The sequence below is a fragment of the Perca fluviatilis genome, chromosome 8 (assembly GCF_010015445.1).
Source record: "Perca fluviatilis chromosome 8, GENO_Pfluv_1.0, whole genome shotgun sequence".
Taxonomy (NCBI): Eukaryota; Metazoa; Chordata; class Actinopteri; order Perciformes; family Percidae; genus Perca; species Perca fluviatilis.
In genome coordinates, this window is record NC_053119.1 from 25,909,254 (window position 1) to 25,929,902 (window position 20,649).

Genomic DNA, 20,649 nt, shown 5'->3' on the forward strand with positions numbered 1-20,649 from the left:
TAATAATTTAACTATCATAACTTTCATGCCAAGGCTATTGTGGCTGAAAGCGCTGGAGACAAACGTTTTTCTACTCTTAGCTGCACAGTTTACTATACTGGAAAGTTTCCTGAACGGCTTCCGGCTGATGATAAAGGGGAAACCAAGCCAGTGAAAAACAGTTGTAGTTTAATATTCCCTAGAACCTGGTGTAGAGTACTAAATGCCTGGGAAATATATTTGCATAATATTGCACAGGCAATTAAAAGGAAAGAATTAAACTTATTTATCATAAAATGATTAGGTACGGATGATTTTTTGTGATTTAATAGGCGTTGTATTTTTGCACAGCAAAGTTTATAGAAGAGGCAATTACATTGTGACTGCAGCTTCTTAATAATAAAGCCATCGTGGGAGCCGTTGTACACAGTGACAATACAAGCTATATCCTCGTTTCAGAATTACTTGACATTTCACGGATTATCTCGGGATGATGCGCTTGAGATCATTTTATTCTTTGAACCATCAAACAGGTAGTTGATGGATTCCGTCTTAAATTCTCAAAGAGAACAAAAAAACAGAAGATAACTCTTGTACCGCTAGAAATACAGTAGAACAAAACTGTCCTACCTAAGGGAATGAAAGTTAGAAGTCTTCTCTCAGTCTGTGTAAATAACTGACTGTGAGAAGAACAGATTAGGCCAATTAAGAGAAAGCATCTGGGACTGACGTTAAGTGCATGCACATACATAGATTATTGCAGCTCTTTTACAGTAACTTTCACAAGCAGATTTATCTCACCCTTCCTGATTTGCTTTACTGCTGTCTCTCTGTCTTAGCTCCTCAAATCCCCTCACTAACACTCGTAGACAATGATGCCTTGTAAATGTATCATGAGGAGCCTTATTTGGGTGTGTTGCCCTCCTCCCAACCTCAATTAGGGGCAAACCGACAGACAGACAGAGCCCTCCTCACCTTCCTTCCATTCTCAGTAATGAGATCCCAGCACCCCCTCAATAAAAAGCATTTCTGCAATAATTTCTTCCAATTCTACTTGTCTGCGCAGGGGACCTACACAGGCTATTAGAAGTGCTCTTTTTTCTCTGTGACTCACTGTGCAGGGGGGGGGGGACAACACGTGCTTTCCAACCCTCTGATCTGCTCACCTCCCATTTTAACTTATTCTTATTGCCTCATGCTTCTGCCCTCTGCCTACTTCCCATCCCGAAATATTTCTATTGAGCCAGATGGATGTAAAGGCGCTGACACACCAACGCGATTATCGGCCGTCGGACAGTCTGGCGAGGTCGGTGACTCGAGTCTGTTCCGTGTGTTCCGTGCCGTCGTTAGTCAGAGGAGCCGTCACTTGTTGAATCGGCCAGTGGGCAGTCGGACTAAATGACCAATCTGTTTGGTGGAGTGCTAGCGAATCAGTGCACGAGAAAACCAGAGCAGACAACGGCAGTATCTTCTTATTACTAGCCATCGTATTTTCTTCCGTTCAGCGAGTAATGACAACAACGATCCTTCTTGAGTACTATCAACACTCTCTGATGAAAACAATGACTGATGACAGTGTGCTCTGTGTTTACGAGATGTTCCGTCATTTCCGGTTTTCATTTTTGGGGCGACAATACAGATTAGCGCCGCCTGCTGTTATGGAGACGTATTACGTCTTGTGCACACGCAGAACGTACGCTCAAGTCGGCGTCACTTTGGTGTGTTCTGAGGCACTTTTTTTGACCTCGGGGAGCCGACTGATCAGTCAGACTGCCTTTTCTGCCAACGGTCGGCCATCGGGTTGGTGTGTCAGAGCCTTAAGTCTGAATGAAAGAGCATAGAGGGCTATTTATGACTCAGTGTTTCCGCTGCCTGATTCAGATTGCGAACTGATTTAGGCAGAGTTTTCTTTTTACAAGGAGGAAGAGAAAGGGACAGTGTGAAGTACACAGAAATAGCTGACGAGGGAGATGAGGCAAAGATAGGTTAGGGTAGGATAAAAACAGACATTGGAAAGGAATCGTCATTGAGAGATATTTATAATAAATGCTGAGGCAGTGAGAGAAATTCTTCATCTTCATTGTATGTTAAAGTGGCTATTTGGAACATTCAGTTTGTGTTGATTCTTTAGGGGGCATTGGACAAAAGCAATAGTGTTTTAACCGTACCTGCTGTCATAAAGGTATTTTCTTTACGGTGTTGTATTACCCATTACTGAGGTAGCTTTACCGGGAGGTCATATAGTTGTGATGAATGTTTTGCTCAGACAGAAAATTATTCATTTACAATAAAAGAATAAGTTACAGATGCATTGTTAAAGCTCAAGTGTTGCACACGGTAACTTAGCCTGGATGTATCATGTGCTAAACCGGGTAACGTTATCACTGTCACTGTGTCACGAGCCAAAGCATTAGGAGTTGTTGTAGCAACCAACGAAATAATACCTTAAATTAATATAGCGCATTTCATGAAATCTAAGAATGCTTTACTCAAGTACAGGGGGACAAGGTAAAAGAAAATGGTATGCTAACACAAACACGGACTGAAAAATCAGGTGCTAAATGGAAGGGGGGGCGTAATTTAATGTAAGCTACTGGCGTACAACCACATTGTGCATTGTAAAGTTATTTTATGAATGAAATAGACAAATTACATACCTGAGGGCCAATTCGCCCGTCATCTGTCTTTCCCTTTTATCTTTTAGTTTTTCTTTGTTTAATTTCCTTTTTTTCTGTGATGGCCCTGCCCCAGTATCAGCCATAACTACAACAGATAACTTCTAAAATAAAAGTAAAATACAATTAAGCCTATATAAAGTAAGTAAGTGTTATGATGGTCTGTCTCTTGCCATTTTTATAGCAACACACTACTTTCTGCAGTACAATACTGTTCAAATAATGCTCACAAGGGTATGGTACCACAGTGTGTTCCAACAATACTTTTATACAAACAGAGGGGGTTGTAAGTAATCCAGACAAGTTGGAACACCTGTGGGAATTGGTAGCACCAACTTTCAAAGCTTGATCAACCTCCATTGCTGCAGAACAGCTTTACATTGTTTACCCATTTCTTGTTCCCTGAAAAAGGCCTTTTAATATACTGAAATGTACATTATTTTTCAGTTTTGGGTAACCTTACTTTTTTTTTTAACCTCAGGCAGTTCACCACTTACCTTTGTACCATTTCAAGCTATTCATTGGACTTGAACTGCTAACATTTCAATAAAAAACTATTGCTATTGCTGTTTCAGGTCATTTATGATCATGGATGAAAAATTACAGAGACTAGATCCAGTGTCAAACTATTTACCTCTCTCCTCACTAAGACATGTCTTGTGTTTGGATGTTATTAGTTACAGTAAGTCTGCCAATGTAACATCTGCAATGGATGACTCCGATACAGATGGAGTGACACACTAGTGAGAACAGAGATGAGACCACAACCACACATCATCACAGTATACACTCTCCAAAGAAGTCAGTGTTGCGGTCTGCCATAACTGCAAACGCCCAACAGAGACACAGATCAATGGATGGATTGATTAAGAAGAGTAAAGTGTATTTTCAAAACACTTCACAAGCTGATTGTGTGCTTTTTACCCAGCTTTTAGACCATATTAACAAATGATGAGAGGTTAACTGGAATGGCATTTGTCATGAGCTACGCATTTTGCTACCTTACCCCAGAAAGCACCGTATTCCCTGATTTCCTGTGATAAGCCTAATGCACAATCTTTCTATTTGCATGTAAGCAATGAAGGTATATTTATTTGTTCAGTGTTTCTGAAGCCGCATAAATACTATGCCCAAGATAGGAGGTCAAGCGAGCCACACCAAACACACCCCTGTATCACTCCCCAGTCATTTTGTCCACCCACTCCATTTTTGTCATATGCTGCACAAGCAGAGATTTGCTTCACCTACATCTGCACAGTCATGAGCAAACACACTTAACAAACCATCCACAGAAAAAGAAGCACAATTTCACCCTAACCACAACACACTCTGTCCTCTTTTTCACCCCTGTTCTGTTTGTTAAGTAATGACTTGTGTCTTTCCCCTTGTAACCCATTTAACAACCCTGTGTCTTGTGCACAGTGCATCTTGGAAGAGAACCCTGTCCCTAAAGCTCAAAGCTTCATCGTACATGCTCACACACACACGCAAACACACACACACATACACAGTCACACATCCTCTTTTCCCTGACACTGATTATTACCGCCACTTACATGTGCACAAACAAACACCTGGTCCAGCAGTCATATTAAACCCACGCAGTGGCATAATCGTGCACATCATCCATATCCACCTTTCTCTCTCACTCTGTGTCTCCCACACTCTCCATCCCTTATTGGCGGCTTTATTCCTCTCTTCATGGGATTTAGAGAGCCACATGCATCTGTTTATAGTATCACTTGCTTATACTGTATGTCCACAGAGCTTTTTTCGAATATGGCATATGTAATTGTATATTGTAACAGTGATACATTTTGTTATTTAGTGCATATTCTTCACACTGAAAATAATCACATGTAACTTGGTATAAATTGGTTTGACTAAACTAGTGAATTCAATAATTTACATATCAAAGTATTGTATCACATTTATCCACAGAAATCATGTAAATTCAATACTGCTAATACAACCCAAAATATTGAAGTACATCAGCAGAGACAGCGTAGCAGAATCCAAACCTACCTCTTGCTCTTATTGTGTCTCACTCCCTTTCACTCAGTGTGTTTGAATCCAAACTGTTTTTATCTGCATTTTCAATTTGCGCACTAAAAGAACAAAGTGGAAATGCCAGCCTGAAAGTTGAAATATTGTTTTAAAGTTTTTTTGCTTGGCTGTGGTGGAAAAATTGGTATATCCATAAAAACGAAATGCAACAAAGTGCAGACTTAGCCAATAAATTATGCTGCACGTGAAGCATGTGACTTATTTGTCACTCAAGCTTGCGTTTCACTGAAGAGACAACAACATAGTAGCAGGTGTGTGTGGACCGATGAGGAGACTATAACCTTCTTCAAATTAATACATAAAACAAACATAGATGCAATATTTTCATTGCGTTTTCTACATTGTTTTCCATTGTTTGAGGTTTGACTGAAGTGCTTTTAATTATGGCATCTTGTTGTGCGCTCTTCTTCTCCGATGGTTTAATGGCATCAGAATGGAAACTTTCCACCAGCTGTTCACCTCGATGCGCCCAACTCCTAGGATTAGCATAAAGGTGGATGAAAACACACAACACAACTTATTCGTCCTTCCTCTTTTTTTCATATATTGTAATCTTTCAGCATGCAGTTCATGTTAGCTTATATGTCATCCTCCATCATCTGTGCCCATACCCTTGTGGCTGTTTGTGGCTGTGTTTGTTGACCTTCTTAGGAGAGTTTACCCAGATGACTGTCTGTCTGTATCCCTCCCTGCAGAAAGCCTGTACTTATAGCCTATCATCATTACAGCTGATGGTTGCTAACAACACAGAATGAAATTTTCTCTCTCTCTCTCTCTCTCTCTCTCTCTCTCTCTCTCTCTCTCTCTCTCTTTCAGTCATTTAACATTATCTGATATTTCCTCTTCTGCAGATACAGGTGTAACTGGGTGAGAGGAGGGAAGTTGAGAGTAGTTGGAATGGAGAAATGGAAATGGGATGGGTAAAATGGGGTATGGAAGAGGGAGAGCATAAGTAGTAGGTTGCTTTATGGTGCTTGATTTAGGGGGAATGGGCTGGTGGTTGTAAATGGAAGTGTAGCAAGAAAAGTGAGAAGGCTGGCTGAATGAGGGAAGTTAAGAATGGGGTTAATAAAAGTAGCTGTAAAGAGAGGACAAACAGTAGGTTGTTAAGATAATAAAGATTATGTGGAGCCAGATGATAGAGAGTATTCACTTTTCTTATTTTGAACAGGCACAATGGACTATTTTAAGAGGAATTCTGCACCACCATGGCTGTCTGTATTGGATGCCTGACGTTGCTATGGGTTTTTAATATCTATGCCACTCCTTCCCTCCAATGCTTTTCTGACAGCATGTCTGTTTATTCTGCCTTGAAGGTCCGCTGCTCATCCTATCTTGCTCAGTCAAACTCCTCTGGATTAAGAGCAAACGCTGGGTTGCACACACAGATTTGGCACAACAAAGCAAATAGTTTGTTTATTACAAAACTAGCCATCATTGTAATCCCATGTTTTACCCACTTTATTAGATGCAGCAATGCATTGCATCCCCAGTGTTGCTCAAAACCCCCAGAGGAATAGATAGAAATGCCCCAGATGGCACAAGATGGAGTGCTCTTGTAACCAGTCACTGGAGAGGCAAATCTTGTGTGTAAAAGATAGCTGTGTGCCATCCTCTCAATTCTAATCCAGTTTAAATGCAAATGATATGAGAGTAGAATACAAAATGTTTAGGACACTAAGTACAGTACTGTACTGGAGCTATCCAAGTGAACTTTGAAGATCATGATGAGGATGTGAGATCAAATTTGTCCAAAGGTGATATGATGGGAGAAAACGGCTTTAACATTGTCCCTTAAGGAAAATAAACTAATTGCATCTGAAATTGTTCTTTCATTGACTAATTTAAATTTACACTTAAAGGAATTCTCTGTTCATATACTGTGTTGTTATCAGTTGACATAACACAAACAGATAATACATAGAGCATAGGCAATGACGATAGTAGTTGACACTTAGTGACCATTGCTTTTTTTATGTTGCTTTCTGACAGACAGCGTAGTGAAGGACGTGTGCAGGCTATTGCTGACAATCGGCAACTTTTATTGTTAGTGTCTAAGTAAAATAAGTTCACAAGTATACTTTCTAATAGGGATTAATAGAAACCTTTAATTTATGTGTAACTGTGACCACACTTGAGTACCTTGCACCCACTTTTGCGCAACTGGCCTTTTTTATCTGTACCTTGAACAAATTGTGTTCCAAATGTGCTATTGACTTGGCCACTTGAAGAAGAAAAAGACACGACTACAGAATAATATTGCAGCAAAGCACACTCGCCAATCACTTGCTTTAAGCAAAAATGCAAAAACCAACCAAATCCATTAGACAGCAAAAAAGGGGAAAAAAGACAACTTTATTATTCTCATCCCTCATTGCTCTTAAGACACAATTAACCCCATTGGCTAATGAACGATTGTGTCTAGCACATCTAAGTCAGCAGTCAGAATGTTGTCCCCTTTTGTTAATGTGATAGCATATTAACATAAAGCATTTTAAATGAATGTGCTTGGTCTCTCTCTAATTGGGTCAGCAGAAGCCTAAAACAAGTTTGAGAGAAAAAAGGAAAGAGAGGAAGAGGAGGATGACACAGAGGTGCGCTGGAGGCTAAATGGGTGCATTTCAGCTTTCAATGATGGTTAAAATCCCCACTTTGGCTAACAGTAATGGAACCAGGATAGCTTTAGCACTTCATGAAAATGCAAAAACAGGTGTGCTATTTCTCAGGCATGTTAATATGTCAAAACATGCATTTGAGCCATTGCTGTTAGTTCCAAGTGTTCCTGTTTAGCTAACCAGTGCCACATATCTTCCATCTGTATCACAGGCTTAGCGAGAGGCAATATTAAACATGATGAAATGTCAGATTTGTCACCATGGGAAAAGTATATTTTCCTTGGGCTGGATAATTTTGTTACAAAACTGCTCATTGCCATAAACATGTCTGGGATATTATATGGATGTGAGCCCCAAGAGGACAGACCCAACCTTCTTTAAAAACAGAACATATCAGCATGGTACTTGCAAATGATCATAGGCAATTAAGAGCTTGGTGTTAAATTGCAAGAATTGTGTCTAACCGCCCCACTGGGGTGTAAACCTTGCTCAGACAGCATGTAGACACGCATGTGTGTCCTGTAAATTAAGAGCTCAGTGCCATGGGGAACTGTAAGGTCTGTACCACGGAACAAGGTAGAACTATGTAATAGATAACAATAAATGCTAACATGATGAATGACATAGTCAGCCCTGCTTTGGTGTTTTTTTTGTGTAGCAAGTAGCACATTCAGATCAGGTTTTATTCCCTGCGAAAAACATCCGTGCAAAACTAATATGCACTCATGACATTTAGAGTATTTTAGAAAAAAGGCATTCTTCCAAAACTTGCTAGTGGTGCACAGCTTCCAAATTTCTGGAAAGAAAAACTGCTGTTACATTCGAGCTCATTGCAGCTGTTGAATTCGTTTAACAGTGTCACCTCCTGTATGACATATGAGTGCAACACAGAGATATCCCTGCTGCAAGGCCTGCTGTGTGAGCAAGATTACAGTTGCAAAGTGCAGCCTAATGTGTCAGAGAGGCAGTTTAATGTTCTATTATGGATACCAGGGTCCTGACAACCAATAAAGCATCCAGATGCAATTTGTCCCCCTGATGCTGTCGGTGGATAAATACGCCGTTGCCTTCTTTTCTTTTGTGGATCAGTCTCTTGAGGTTTGGCTCTTTGTGTTTTACATGTGATATGCCTGTGATTACACAATGTTCATGCCATGTTTATGGGTATTTTAGGTCATGATTAAGTATGCATCTTTTGCATCTTAAGGCTGACAGTTGGGGAGACTTAGATATTTATGGCTCTGTTGAGGCTGTTGTTCTATGATTGGGGTCTGTTAGGATCAGCAGCTTATCTCTCCCATGATGTCAATAGTTAGCAATGTTTGTACACTGTCTTACATACTAGACACAATCAGCGCTGCCATTGCTTTTGTCACTGATGTCACACCAAATTATTTAATGTCCTTCTGGCCCTGTCTCCTGGTCCCTGTGTCTACAAAGTTACAATTTGACCTTCTGCCATGTTTAAACTCCAGTCACAAGTGATTTGTAAATTTCAGATGAAACATTTAGTTGCTGTGAGCATTATATGCATTATTTAATCAAGCATGTTGAAAAAGACGCCTAGTGGAATATAGGGAGACGCCTAGTACAACCTCACACCGGTGGCCTTTAAGCAGATTGGTTAATGTTTGTTCCTTCCTCGTGTGCTTTGACAGTATTAGTTAAAAGACAAACTCTCACGCTCCTGAGATCACTGCCAAATGATGGTTGTGTGAATTGATGAAGGTTTTAGCCTGGGGAGAACTGTTTTAGATGCTATCTGTGTTGTATTTCAATTATAGCAGGGATCACAGAGACTGCCAGTAATAACAAACCAGCTGACAGGTAATCCCTCAGGACAGGAAACAAGTTGTAGCAGCTGATGTCATCTAAGGGTAAACTTCCATTGTGATGAGGCAGACACATGCAGCTATTTCTCTCCCCTTTCTATCATTACTCTAAAGAGAAGATGAAAGTTTAGTTTATGACACCCTGACAGCCCCAGTGGTTGTATAACTCTCCCACGGTTTACAAAAAGCATAAAGGGAGGTAAGCAAGTATACACATATGCAAGAGTGTAGAAAAGAAAGATGGATAAAAATGAGTGTATGTCTATGGTGCTTCCCTCAGCCTTGGTAGACACAAGAACAGCACAGTGGGATGTGAAACAACCCTCGACCCCAGAAGAGATGTTAAATGCACGATAAAACACCAACGCTACTCTGCTTTTGAACAGTCACTCATCGAAATTGAGATTTTAACCTCCGACACAGCAACAGCATACATGATTTGAGACCGATCTTCCTGTCAATGGTCCTTTTTAAGGAGGGAGCCGATGTCCGTCGGATATTATCCCCCTCGCTGTGCTTAGCAGTAATGAATGGCAGCTAATGAACACCACCTCTGTTGCCGGCTCCCCTTGACGCCCTTTGCCCAGCCTGTTTGCTGGTGGCTGTCTGGGAGATGAGAGGATGTGGATGAGGGGCGAAGAGGGAGGGAAGGAGAAAAGGACACAGCAGGGGGCTGTCACACCTCGTACTAGCTCAGCGCTGAGGTGGTAGCCCCCTAGTCTCAGCATGGACGGATCAAAGTGAGAGGTGTTGCAGAGACGAGGAGGGCGCCCAGTAACCGGTTAAGATGCTGTGTTGTTCACAGTTACATGCACAGATGTGTATCCAAGCTTGATCCAAAGGTGTTTGATAAACCTTGCGGCACGCCTTTCGTTTCTCCTCACTTTCACTAGTTTTATATAAGCCACGATGAGCTCTTTCATGTTTCATTAACTGTTTTATGTCTTTGTCTCACTATCTTTCAGCCACAGGGATCTGAAGCCTGAGAACCTGTTGCTAGATGAAAAGAACAACATCAGGATAGCAGACTTCGGCATGGCCTCCCTTCAGGTTGGAGACAGTCTGCTGGAAACCAGCTGCGGGTAAGCGATACAGAAATCCTTGTGATGCATGGTTTCTAATGCAATGTCTGACTCACACCCTCTGCAATTGAAATAAAGAGGATTCTAAGAATGTCCTGAAGGTAAAACATAGGTCATAGTTGGAGGGCACATGAAGTTGCCGGTATGCAACAGAGAGAGACTGAGATGAGAGTGGTGAAGCAATAGAGAATGATGAGTGAAGCTATCAAGCCCTCTGCAAGGTGCCGTGTTCTCAAAGCCTCGGTTATCATGCAGTGTTGATCTCTTGAGGAGAGACGGTTGGTGTCTCTCACAGAGAGTGCTATCTGGCTCTGAGCAGGGCCAGGGCCACGGCCACACATTACTGCTGCTCTCCGTCTCCTCATATCTGACGCTGGGCTTTATGGTCTGGCAGTCCCGACCACGGCAGGCCCATCAATCCCACAACGACTGTAATGAATTTGCTTGCAGGAAGTCACTTTCAAAGTCTTTTGAGTATGGTCATCCATATTGTGGGAGTGTTTTTATTTAACCCTGAACAGTGTGCAGGGTTAAATAAAAGTTGAGTTGCCTCTTAAATAAAAGAGACAACTCAGTTGATGAAGGTTCAGTTTTAGGATTCTGGTTTCATTTCATTTTACTCTTACCTTTAATTCACACTGGAAATGAGATGTAAGCACAGCCAATTCTTTGTTTTATGTTCCCCTTCTAATGAAGTATTGTATGCCTGAATTGAAACAGGATAGCTCTGATTATAAAACTTGTGGCCTTGATCAATATTTGTAGGCATAGTACACAAGTAAAAACACATATAGAACATAGTAGATTTAGTGATTTATATGGCTTCCTATTAAGATTATGCTTCACTGGGCACATAAGAAAAAGAAAATTGATTTGGAGCATAAAATAACACATTGATGTGTGTCATCTGTAGATTTAGAAAAATATCTGTTCAGTGAACGACATGTGACAGACATCTAAATCAGTCTATAAATGCTGTGGTGGTATGGATAGGCCAGTAGATGTAAACCAAGGGGTCTTTTTGGTCATCTGAATGTTGAAGGTTACACCTGACACTGCATGTAGGGCTGGGAGGGAGCTAGAGATGCCTTGTGACATCTGTCCCCAGCTCAGACCTGATTCTGTTCAGATTATACCTCCAAAGCAACCGCAACTGAAATTACACACACTTGCATACACGCAATTTGGCAAACACACATGCGCACACAGCGCTGGCGAGTTCATCCCTGACCTCATGGACCCTTTGTCCTGTGCTTGTTTTGTTGTCTCTCTGTCTGTCTCTGATTCCCTCTTTAAAATACACACACACACACACACACACACACACACACGCATATTTAAGCATGTCTATGCACACACACAAGCATGCAGTTGAAACTGTTGCATAATTTTCCTGCAGTAACGCAGCGCCTAAGCTCTCATGACTCATCGGTAGAGATCAGGCCAAGTGAGAGCAGCGTGCATTGCTATCTACAAGTAAAATGTTCAGGACTGAGTCATTCTGCAGCCATGATGACCACGCTGAAGTGTTTTCTTTTCCTAGAAAGGCCACATAATGTGACGGCTGTTACTCAGCTTTTTGCAGTAGCCTGTAGACCAACTGTATCTATATTTGATGCGTTCTGCTTCCACTCTGAAATGCTGCTATGCAATCCAGGTGCAGTGCATCTGCTTAGTCCCCCATATACATTTACAAAGTGCTAAAGGTACTTGTTGCTGTTGGGAACACAGAGATGCAGGCACAGACAGACACAGCTAAGCAAAGTAGTTCAGTTTTCGTTCCACTCTCAGCTCCATCAATGTGTGTGTGTGTGTGTGTGTGTGTGTGTGTGTGTGTGTGTGTGTGTGTGTGTGTGTGTGTCTCACAGGATGTTTGTGTGTCTTGCCTATACATGTGAATGTGCCATACACTGTATGTGTGGTTATTGATTATTCATGCTCTTCTGACTGTCCCATCTCTAAGTGTAGATATGACATTTTTTAATTAAACACATTTATCTGGCCCCCTCTCACCATGCAGCAGTCTGACACAAATGTATTCCATTTGCCACGGATAATGGAGCGGAGTGAAGATGAGACACGCCCCAGGTAGAGTAGGGGGAGCCTCGGAGCACATACATAAACACATGCAGGCATACGCACGTATAGACGAGGCATTGACAAGCACATACAAATATGGATCCAGGAACGCGTGTACAACCTCTCTCTCTGTCTGTGTAAGCCCAGCTGCGAGTTCATCAGTGCTTGCTGTTTGTTTAGTTCTGTTGCTTTGATTGATGAAAGGAAATTATCTAGTAAGCAGCGAGGAGCCGCACAAATTTGGTTAGAAAAGCAGAATTTTCATCAAGACGAGCTGCATGTCGCAGTGTCTCTTCAATATTGCCGGCCCATACTGCTGATTCTTTCCCTGCTCTATAGGAATTCCTATCTCTTGAGCTCATGATACCTCCTTACAAACCACAATGTACTATGTATGCTATAAGGGACATGGTAATCTTTATAGTTTAACTTATTATAATATTATATTATATATATAATATTTATTGTTTGGTCCAGACATCTCTCTGCAAATAGTCTGACACTGATAGGCCCTTCAGTGTATAATAGATAAAGACTGCTTTTTAATACATCTTTATCATTTTTGTTTCCCCACTTCAGCCGTCCGCTTGAGTACAATATCAGGTCCTTAATCAATTGCGTTTTTTTGTCTTTATGCTGTCGGGCAAATCACTTTCAGCTGAATTTTGTCCCACTGTGCTGCTATTTGCTGCCCTCAGAATAACACTGTTCTGTCTGTTAATGCTATGTATGGGATGTTGGTGGTGTTAGGTTGAGAGAGTAAATGAGCAAGAAAAGACTGATGTTATGTCAACCCACGCACATCTGTTCTTCAAAAGACTGCATTTTTCACTCCGGTCAGAGGGAAGTGGCTCTTTACAGCTCTCTATTTATCTTTAGTATCCAAGTCTATAATCTGAATTTCTGGTGTGAGCAGCAAGGGATTTTTTATCATGATATAAATTCCATGATGTGGCCAGAATATTATTGTGGTAAGCTACAATACATTTAAATGAACTTAATTCACACCTCTTATTACATTAGGTCATTAAATGCAGGTAGAGCTAAACAGGATACAGGGGTCATGGATTCCATGGATACTCGCTACATGACTTGGTAGTTTTCAAGAGTCCTACAGTGAAGAGATTAAAGAAGTGGAATTTTCAGTATTGAAAAGTTTAAAAGCTGACATATATAAAAGTACATATATATATGGAAAGTAAGCCAATGTATGTATGGGTCAGAGTTGAAAAGAGATGAGCATATTCTTTTAAAGATTTTTTGGGGGGCTTTTTCCCTTTATTACAAGTGACAGTGGATAGACATGAAAGGGGGAGAGAGATGGGGGATGACACACCGCAAAGGGCAGCATGTCAGATTTGAACCTGCACCGCTGCAGGACTCAGCCGACATGGGGCGAACGCTCTTAAGGCGCTGACACACTAACCCGATAATCGGCTGTTGGACAGTCTGGCGAGGTCAGTGACTCACGAGTCTGTTCGGTGTGTCCCGTGCCGTCGTCCGTCTGAGGAGCTGTCGGCCTTCATTTTGGCCGACCTGACATGTTCATTCAGAGACAGGGCTGTCGGGATTCACCCGGAAATGGCGAGCGGAATGAGCGTGACTAGAGTCTCTCAAAATCTTACGAAAATCTTTTAAACTGACCTTTATTGATCTGAAATGAAGACAGATTCAGCAACTGGCCTATTTCTCGCTTAAAATGTTTTCAGAAACATGTTTCAGTGAACTATTTTAGTACAATATGAGATCGTATTCTGAACAAGCCGCCATGACAGTCTGGCTTTGAATTTCCGGAGAAAACAAACCCATGTGACGCGTTAATCCAATCAGCTGCCGGTTTTCATTTTTTGGGCAACAATACAGATTAGCGCCGCCTGCTGTTATGGAGACGTATTACGTCTTATCTCTTTGGTGTGTTATGTGGCACTTTTTAGACCAACTCCGGGAGACTGATTTTCTGCCGACGGTTGGCCGTCTGGTTGGTGTGTAACTGTAATTACAGGGTGAGCTGGAGGCCGCCCCGAGAGATGAGCATATTCTAAGCATATACTGATGATATAGCTGACTGATTTAGTGTTCTAATAATGACAAATTAGGATTCAGCTCAGATTCTATTCCAGTCTTTACCTTCACCCTGTTGGCCACCGACCTGCAAATAATAAGTTTATATTCACACTGGTTCCAGCTGTGGCTCGTGTTTGTTGGCACTCACAAGGCATAACTAGTGCAAACCTCAGGCTTGTTTTTTATTTTTTATTCCTCACTCATCTGCATAATGCACAATGACACTTGCAATCAGGAGGGCCGTATTTGCATAGACTCGTGTTTGAGCTTCTCCGTTGACATGGAGGCAGTGTTTGCTATCGGCCAGTATTTTGACAGCCAGGGGAAGCCGTGCCGTCAGGACTGGTATTCATGAGTACACAAAACAACAGCACAGCTAATGGACGCCATGTTTACAGACTTCAGATAGTCTCTCATTAGAGCCAAATATCCTGGTGCTAGATTAGACTGAGCGGGAGGAGGAGGCGGAGGACAGATCACCAGGCTGAGAGGTTTGGGGAGACAGGTGCCCGATTTGCTTTCTGTTTGCAGTCACATGCAGGCATGTCGAGAAAGAGAAGAGCCCTGCCCAAAATCAGAGAAACAAAGAAACATCCTGTAGCTAAAAGGTTATTTGATTTTAGATTGATGCAAAGCACTTCTTATTACCCGTTTCTTTTTATATCAAGGGACTCAATTTGGCAATGTGGTAATGTCAACGTACTGCAAAAGTGCCACTGTGTATGTATAAAATAACAAGTCACTCCACTGCCTCTCATAGCCAGTGGCTTATGGAGCAGACGTTGCAAGGTACCTCCATAAATCTTCATACGATATTGATGTGTCAATCTAGTCATTGGGTTTACTGTCAGCCCATCCAGGTGCAGTAAAGATTAGTGGGTCTGTTCACTGTCTGCTGTGAGAGGATGCCCTTGAGTGAGCAAGCAGGAGGACATCCAAACACCCTCAGGATGTCTAAACTCCTGAAGCACATCTTGATCTATGCTCACTTGAGACATTTATTGTCTTCCTAAATTGTTCTCTTCACATTTTCATACAGCGGTGTACAGTAAGACTGTTTAATATTTGTTGTGTCATGATTCTATAACCATGATTGCATTACCCTGACTTACAGCAGTACAAATGGAAAATTCTTTAAATAACCTAGAACCTTTTTTCTGTCTTTGTGTAAATTGTGTAAATTTGTTCACTGTTTGCACTTTTTTCTGTTTTCCCAACAGATCTCCACACTACGCTTGTCCAGAGGTCATCAGGGTAAGTCATTTTGAACTGATTCAGAATGTTTTTTAGCTTCTTTTTCATAGTCCCTCATCTCATTTTTACCAACCTTAACACTCTGCCCTAACCCGCTAACAAACACTCTCTCGTCCTTAGGGAGAGAAGTATGACGGGAGGAAAGCAGACGTCTGGAGCTGTGGGGTCATTCTATTTGCCCTGTTGGTGGTGAGTGCATCTTGTACTTTACTAACTGATGCTGACTGGACTGACATACTAGTTTAAAATTCTCCAGATAAATATGGCATAACACAATTTAACCATAAAGTGTTGCCTCCTCTTCATAGTCAAACAGTATGTGCAGCCTTTCTACCAGCTGTAATGGATCAAAAGTATAGCCTTGTAACAGGACATTCCCAACTTTGCTCTCAGGCTGTTGACTCAAGGTTGACCTCAGTGGAATGAGGAGATGGTGGGAGCTTGAAGCTGCCGTTTCAAACAGAAAGTTAGGGTTCAGGGCGTTACATTTGAAATCTGATCATTAAGAAGGTCTTACTGGAATAGATGATGCAGGAATGCCCTTAAGCAGAAATTCTTGCGCAACAGAACATCGGAGAATAGAGGCATCTTTGTATTCATTATCCTGTATCAACACTGTATCCATAATCAGGTTTATTCTCTTGCTACATTATGTCTGTGTTTCCCCAGCCATGCTGCCCTGAAGCTCTGTTTCATCAACAGCTATACTGTAGTTCCTACACACTGCTGCTCCATGAATAATTCATACAGCCAAACTGAAAGAAGAGAGCCCAAAATAAATACCAACGCTGACAGGGCGGCTTTTGGCCACAGGCCCTGTGTATTTTACCTCTTTCTCCCTCACTTTGTCTTGTCTTGTGTGTGTGTGTGTGTGTGTGTGTGTGTGTGTGTGTGTGTGTGTGTGTGTGTGTGTGTGTGTGTGTGTGTGTGTGCTTGTGTTAAGGACACCCTTGTACTCTTGCATTGCATAAACCTGATGTTGTTTACCATTGTCTCCATTCTGACCGCACTTCTCTCGCTCCAAACAAACGTTTCTCCTTGACGCTCTTTGACTGCAGATGAACATTGTCTTTCTCCTGTTTTGTCCTGTCATCTGGCTGCGAGATAACCATTTGTCTGATTGTGGAAGACACGCATACTCTCCAGCAGTTAGGCTGCGCTCAGATCATCTGTTACACAAGCCTGCCCCCCCTTTCTTTCCTCTACCTCTCTTCATTTCTCAGCCTTTCTTTGTATCTTTCTCACCCTTTTCCTCTTTCTCTCCCCCTCCATCTTGTCTCGTGGTGGAGGTTGTCATTCATCAAACAGCCACATCTGTGAGGTGTCAGCTCGCTCTGATAAATGACTATGATGAGAGAATGCTAAATGAACGAGGTAAATGAGAAAGCTGGGTAATTATTAGAAAAGCCCTGTTTTCAGCTTACCGCTGTTTATTATTTATTTTGCATCATGGCTGAGGGCAGAATGCTCTAATTGGAGAGTTGAGAACAAGTTGAGAAAGCGAGCCTGTTCTTTAAGTCGTGCAGGATTTAGACTCAGAAGGTAGTTTTGTTTCTTCTGGCGAGCCTTGTAAGTCCTTCATATTCTTGTTTCTTTTTCTTTTTTGCCTTTTTTCTGTTCTAATGCTGCCATTAAAACAAGCAAAAATGGTTTCTTCTCTACTTTTATTCCTACATCTACATCTTCACCACTTTCAATTTATTGTCCCTGTTGTTACTCTCTGTTCCTTTTCTGTGTCTCTCCAGGGTGCACTACCGTTTGATGATGACAACCTGAGGAATCTGCTAGAGAAGGTGAAGTTGGGTGTGTTTCACATGCCACATTTCATCCCTCCAGACTGTCAAAACCTCCTCCGTGGCATGATTGAAGTGGATGCCACCAAAAGACTAACGGTCAGTTCAATTAAGTGAATGGATAATAACACACCATTATGATTATGTTTGTTCTTTTTGGACTTGGGCTGTTTTACATGCTTTGAGCTTGGCCCTTTAGTTCCAGTTACGGGAAATCTTCTTGCTACAACATGCAATGATATTTTAGAAAATAGCTTTTAACTCTGGGGAAACAGTCTGGTGAAGGAAGCCCAAAGTCTTGCAGAAAGCCTTCACAAAAGAAAGGAGGCCACCTCAGCAGTAAAGGGGAGGAAACTATATATGAGTAATTTCAGAAGGAACATTAAACCCTTATGAGATTGACAACCGTCAAATTTCAGTATTCTGAACCTCTGAATTACATGTTGTTATTCTTAAGCAGTATGCATGATGTGTTACAATACATGAAGCTACACAGTACTACTCATGCACAATTCATACATTCCCAGTGACTCAATAAGGCCTGAATTATATCTGCATTGAATATTTCATTTTCGTAGTCCACGACTAGTAGTGTTAACTAATGATGTTGTAGAAGCAGCAAAACACATTTGGATGTTATGACAACTTTCATGGGGGGGGGAAACCCAGACACATCAGATCTGTGTTAAGAGAGGAATGCAGATCCACAGCAAGATGGGAGAACTTGTAATGCTCCAAGAAGAAAGCAGGATGGCAGAGATACACATTCAAACTAAAGTAGCTAATATTTACTTGCTGCCAAGCCAACCATCATCTTTTTCTTTGTTTCTTCTTTTCTCCCCCGTGTTTCAAAAGTGTTTGCCTCACCTCATCCCCGATTCTGTTTGAGTTCTTCCTCAAGTGCAGGATGTGAATTCAGGAGATGACTGTTGTTTGTGTGCTCTCCCTCTGCACTGTTTAGTGTGCCAGTCCCTTTCTACACAGCATCTGATCACCTTGGCGAGGTGGCTGCAAGATAGCTTGAGAACAGAGGGATGTGAAGGGCAGAGAGTCAGTATGAGGGGGAGATAGAGGTGGACAAAGGGGAAATTTTAATATTGAAAGAAAGATCTCAAAAAGTTCACACAGAGATGTTGCTGCCCGGTTGTTCTTACCCTGCATTGCACACACAACCTCTCTAGGCTCTCCAGGTGTCTTTGAGAATCAATGCAGTTAACAAAACTGTTTTCATGCACCTGCCTGTAAGCAAATGTGGTGACACCACCCTTAAGTGGATGCTGATGCTCCATTTCCCTGTGCCTTAGCTATCTTTTACAGTGTCAGAATGATTTTACATAACAGGAGAAATGTGAAAGAAGAAAAAAAAAAGACTAGAAAGCTAAAAAGAAAGAGATGCTCATTTGCAGGATAGTTGACATCCTTAAGGTACAGCCCTTCAGATAAGCAGCACTGTCGAAACATGAACTTGAAAGCCCCCGCCTCTTTAGTATGCTGTATATACTTTATTTTTCTGTTCTCTCTGCCTGACGAGGACAGGTCACCCTGAGATCCCCTAGATATGTCCAGCAGCCTCCAGCGCTGTCCTCGGCAAAACCGAGCTGCTGTGAGAGAATATGCTACCTCTCCGACCCCCCTCCCGTGCACGAGGGCTCCAAACAGAGCTCTGGGGATGTGTTATAACCTCACAGAATGTCAAATAGCTCTTTTAGGCTAAGCGTTCTTGGAGTTTAGTGGTGACCGCTTAGTCAGAGACGCGACAGGTACACCCAAGGGTGGGAATGACATCATAAGGGAACATGTCATTCTTTTGCTAGGGATTATTTGTCATAATGATGTTGACTTCAGTTTGTTGAATCAAATCGATAGGGTAATCAGAACAAAATGACTGGCTGCGTTTCAGTATGGCTATTGTCACCTCCTGGTAATAAAATTTTGCAAGTAGATGCACACAAGCAGTGGTGTAGTCTACGTGATACGCAGGTATACGGAGTATACCCACTAAGAAAGCTCCAGGATTTCCATATACCCACTTAAAAATGCCCAATGACCCACAACAACATACTTTACATTATATTTTGAATTGTCATATGGGTTTTTCTTCTTCACGTAGGCTAAATGAAGGGATTTCCACCGTAAATTGGTGCATAAAAGGGTATCCAAATACAGGAAATGAAGTCCTTGATGCTCAAAACTTCCCTGGGGCAGGACACCCAGACCCCCCACTATGATATAAAAAAAAGCAGATTCTGGCCTATAAAGCACAGTATACACACTACATTAGACTACACCACTGCACACAAGTACACACACAAAGCCAAGGACCTTCAGAGTCTTGAGTAGGAGGGCACGTACCGGGCTTTAGGGGCTTAGCCCAATAAAAACCTTTCTCTTCATTTCCTGTCTGCTTAGTCGGGGGCCCCGGAGGCGACCGGGCCAGCCACCTCAACACTGTCATCTCATCTTCAGTATTAAAATGAAGACAGACACCCTGGAAAGATCTGCATCCTTGTGATCCCTGGCTAACGAAGAGGACTGGCTAGCTTATTATATTAAAGAGCAGTACATCACAGACATATACAGTAATACATTAATGGGGACCGCACAGTTGGCGTACCAAGGTTTTTGGAGGAAAATAAAAAGAAGCGTGTGTGTGTTTTTGTGTTTCACTGAGAAATCACACTGTAATTTAACACAAATTCCATCAGATTCAGAGGCTGCAGAGACAGTGCTTCCTGCTACTTTTCTAAGCTAGGCTACTCACCTTTTAGCAGGATTAGTTAATGCTCATTTATGTGGTATAACAGACTCAATTTCAAAGATGTTGGAACATCAAAACCTATTTTGGAATTCCAGAAGAAGGAAGAAGTGGGTAAATTATTAACATAAAAATGTGCTTTAGCTAAGGCTATCTTACGAGCTAGCCTAAAGCTGGTTTCACATTGCTACCGCCCTGACAACTGCCTAACAGCAAGAGCGTTTCCCAAAAAAATAAAGCGTTTTTTAAAAGTGGTTCCTGCCGCCCGGCTGTTACCACCATAAGTTAAGTATGGTGAACTCTGAGCAAGAGAGCAAATTCTGTGCCAGTCACGTGAGTGGCAACTGCTTCATACTCCTACCACTGTGATTGAAACCGTTTCTCCTCTGACACCTTCCCCTCATTGAAATGACTGGAGGCGGTGATTGGCCGTGCAGCAGTGTAAAAGCTTCTT

At 41.9% G+C, this 20,649-nt stretch overlaps 1 protein-coding gene across 14 annotated transcripts in view; it reads left to right on the forward strand.

Annotated features, from left to right (window-relative positions):
- brsk2a (BR serine/threonine kinase 2a) overlaps nucleotides 1-20,649 on the forward strand; it is a 187,503-nt gene that overhangs the window by 139,274 nt on the left and 27,580 nt on the right. For all 14 annotated transcript variants that reach the window (XM_039808458.1, XM_039808465.1, XM_039808463.1 and 11 more), the window contains 4 exons: nucleotides 10,134-10,250; nucleotides 15,614-15,647; nucleotides 15,768-15,836; nucleotides 17,393-17,539. In XM_039808458.1, the coding sequence (XP_039664392.1) occupies nucleotides 10,134-10,250; nucleotides 15,614-15,647; nucleotides 15,768-15,836; nucleotides 17,393-17,539 (367 nt within the window). The remainder of the gene's footprint in view (nucleotides 1-10,133; nucleotides 10,251-15,613; nucleotides 15,648-15,767; nucleotides 15,837-17,392; nucleotides 17,540-20,649) is intronic.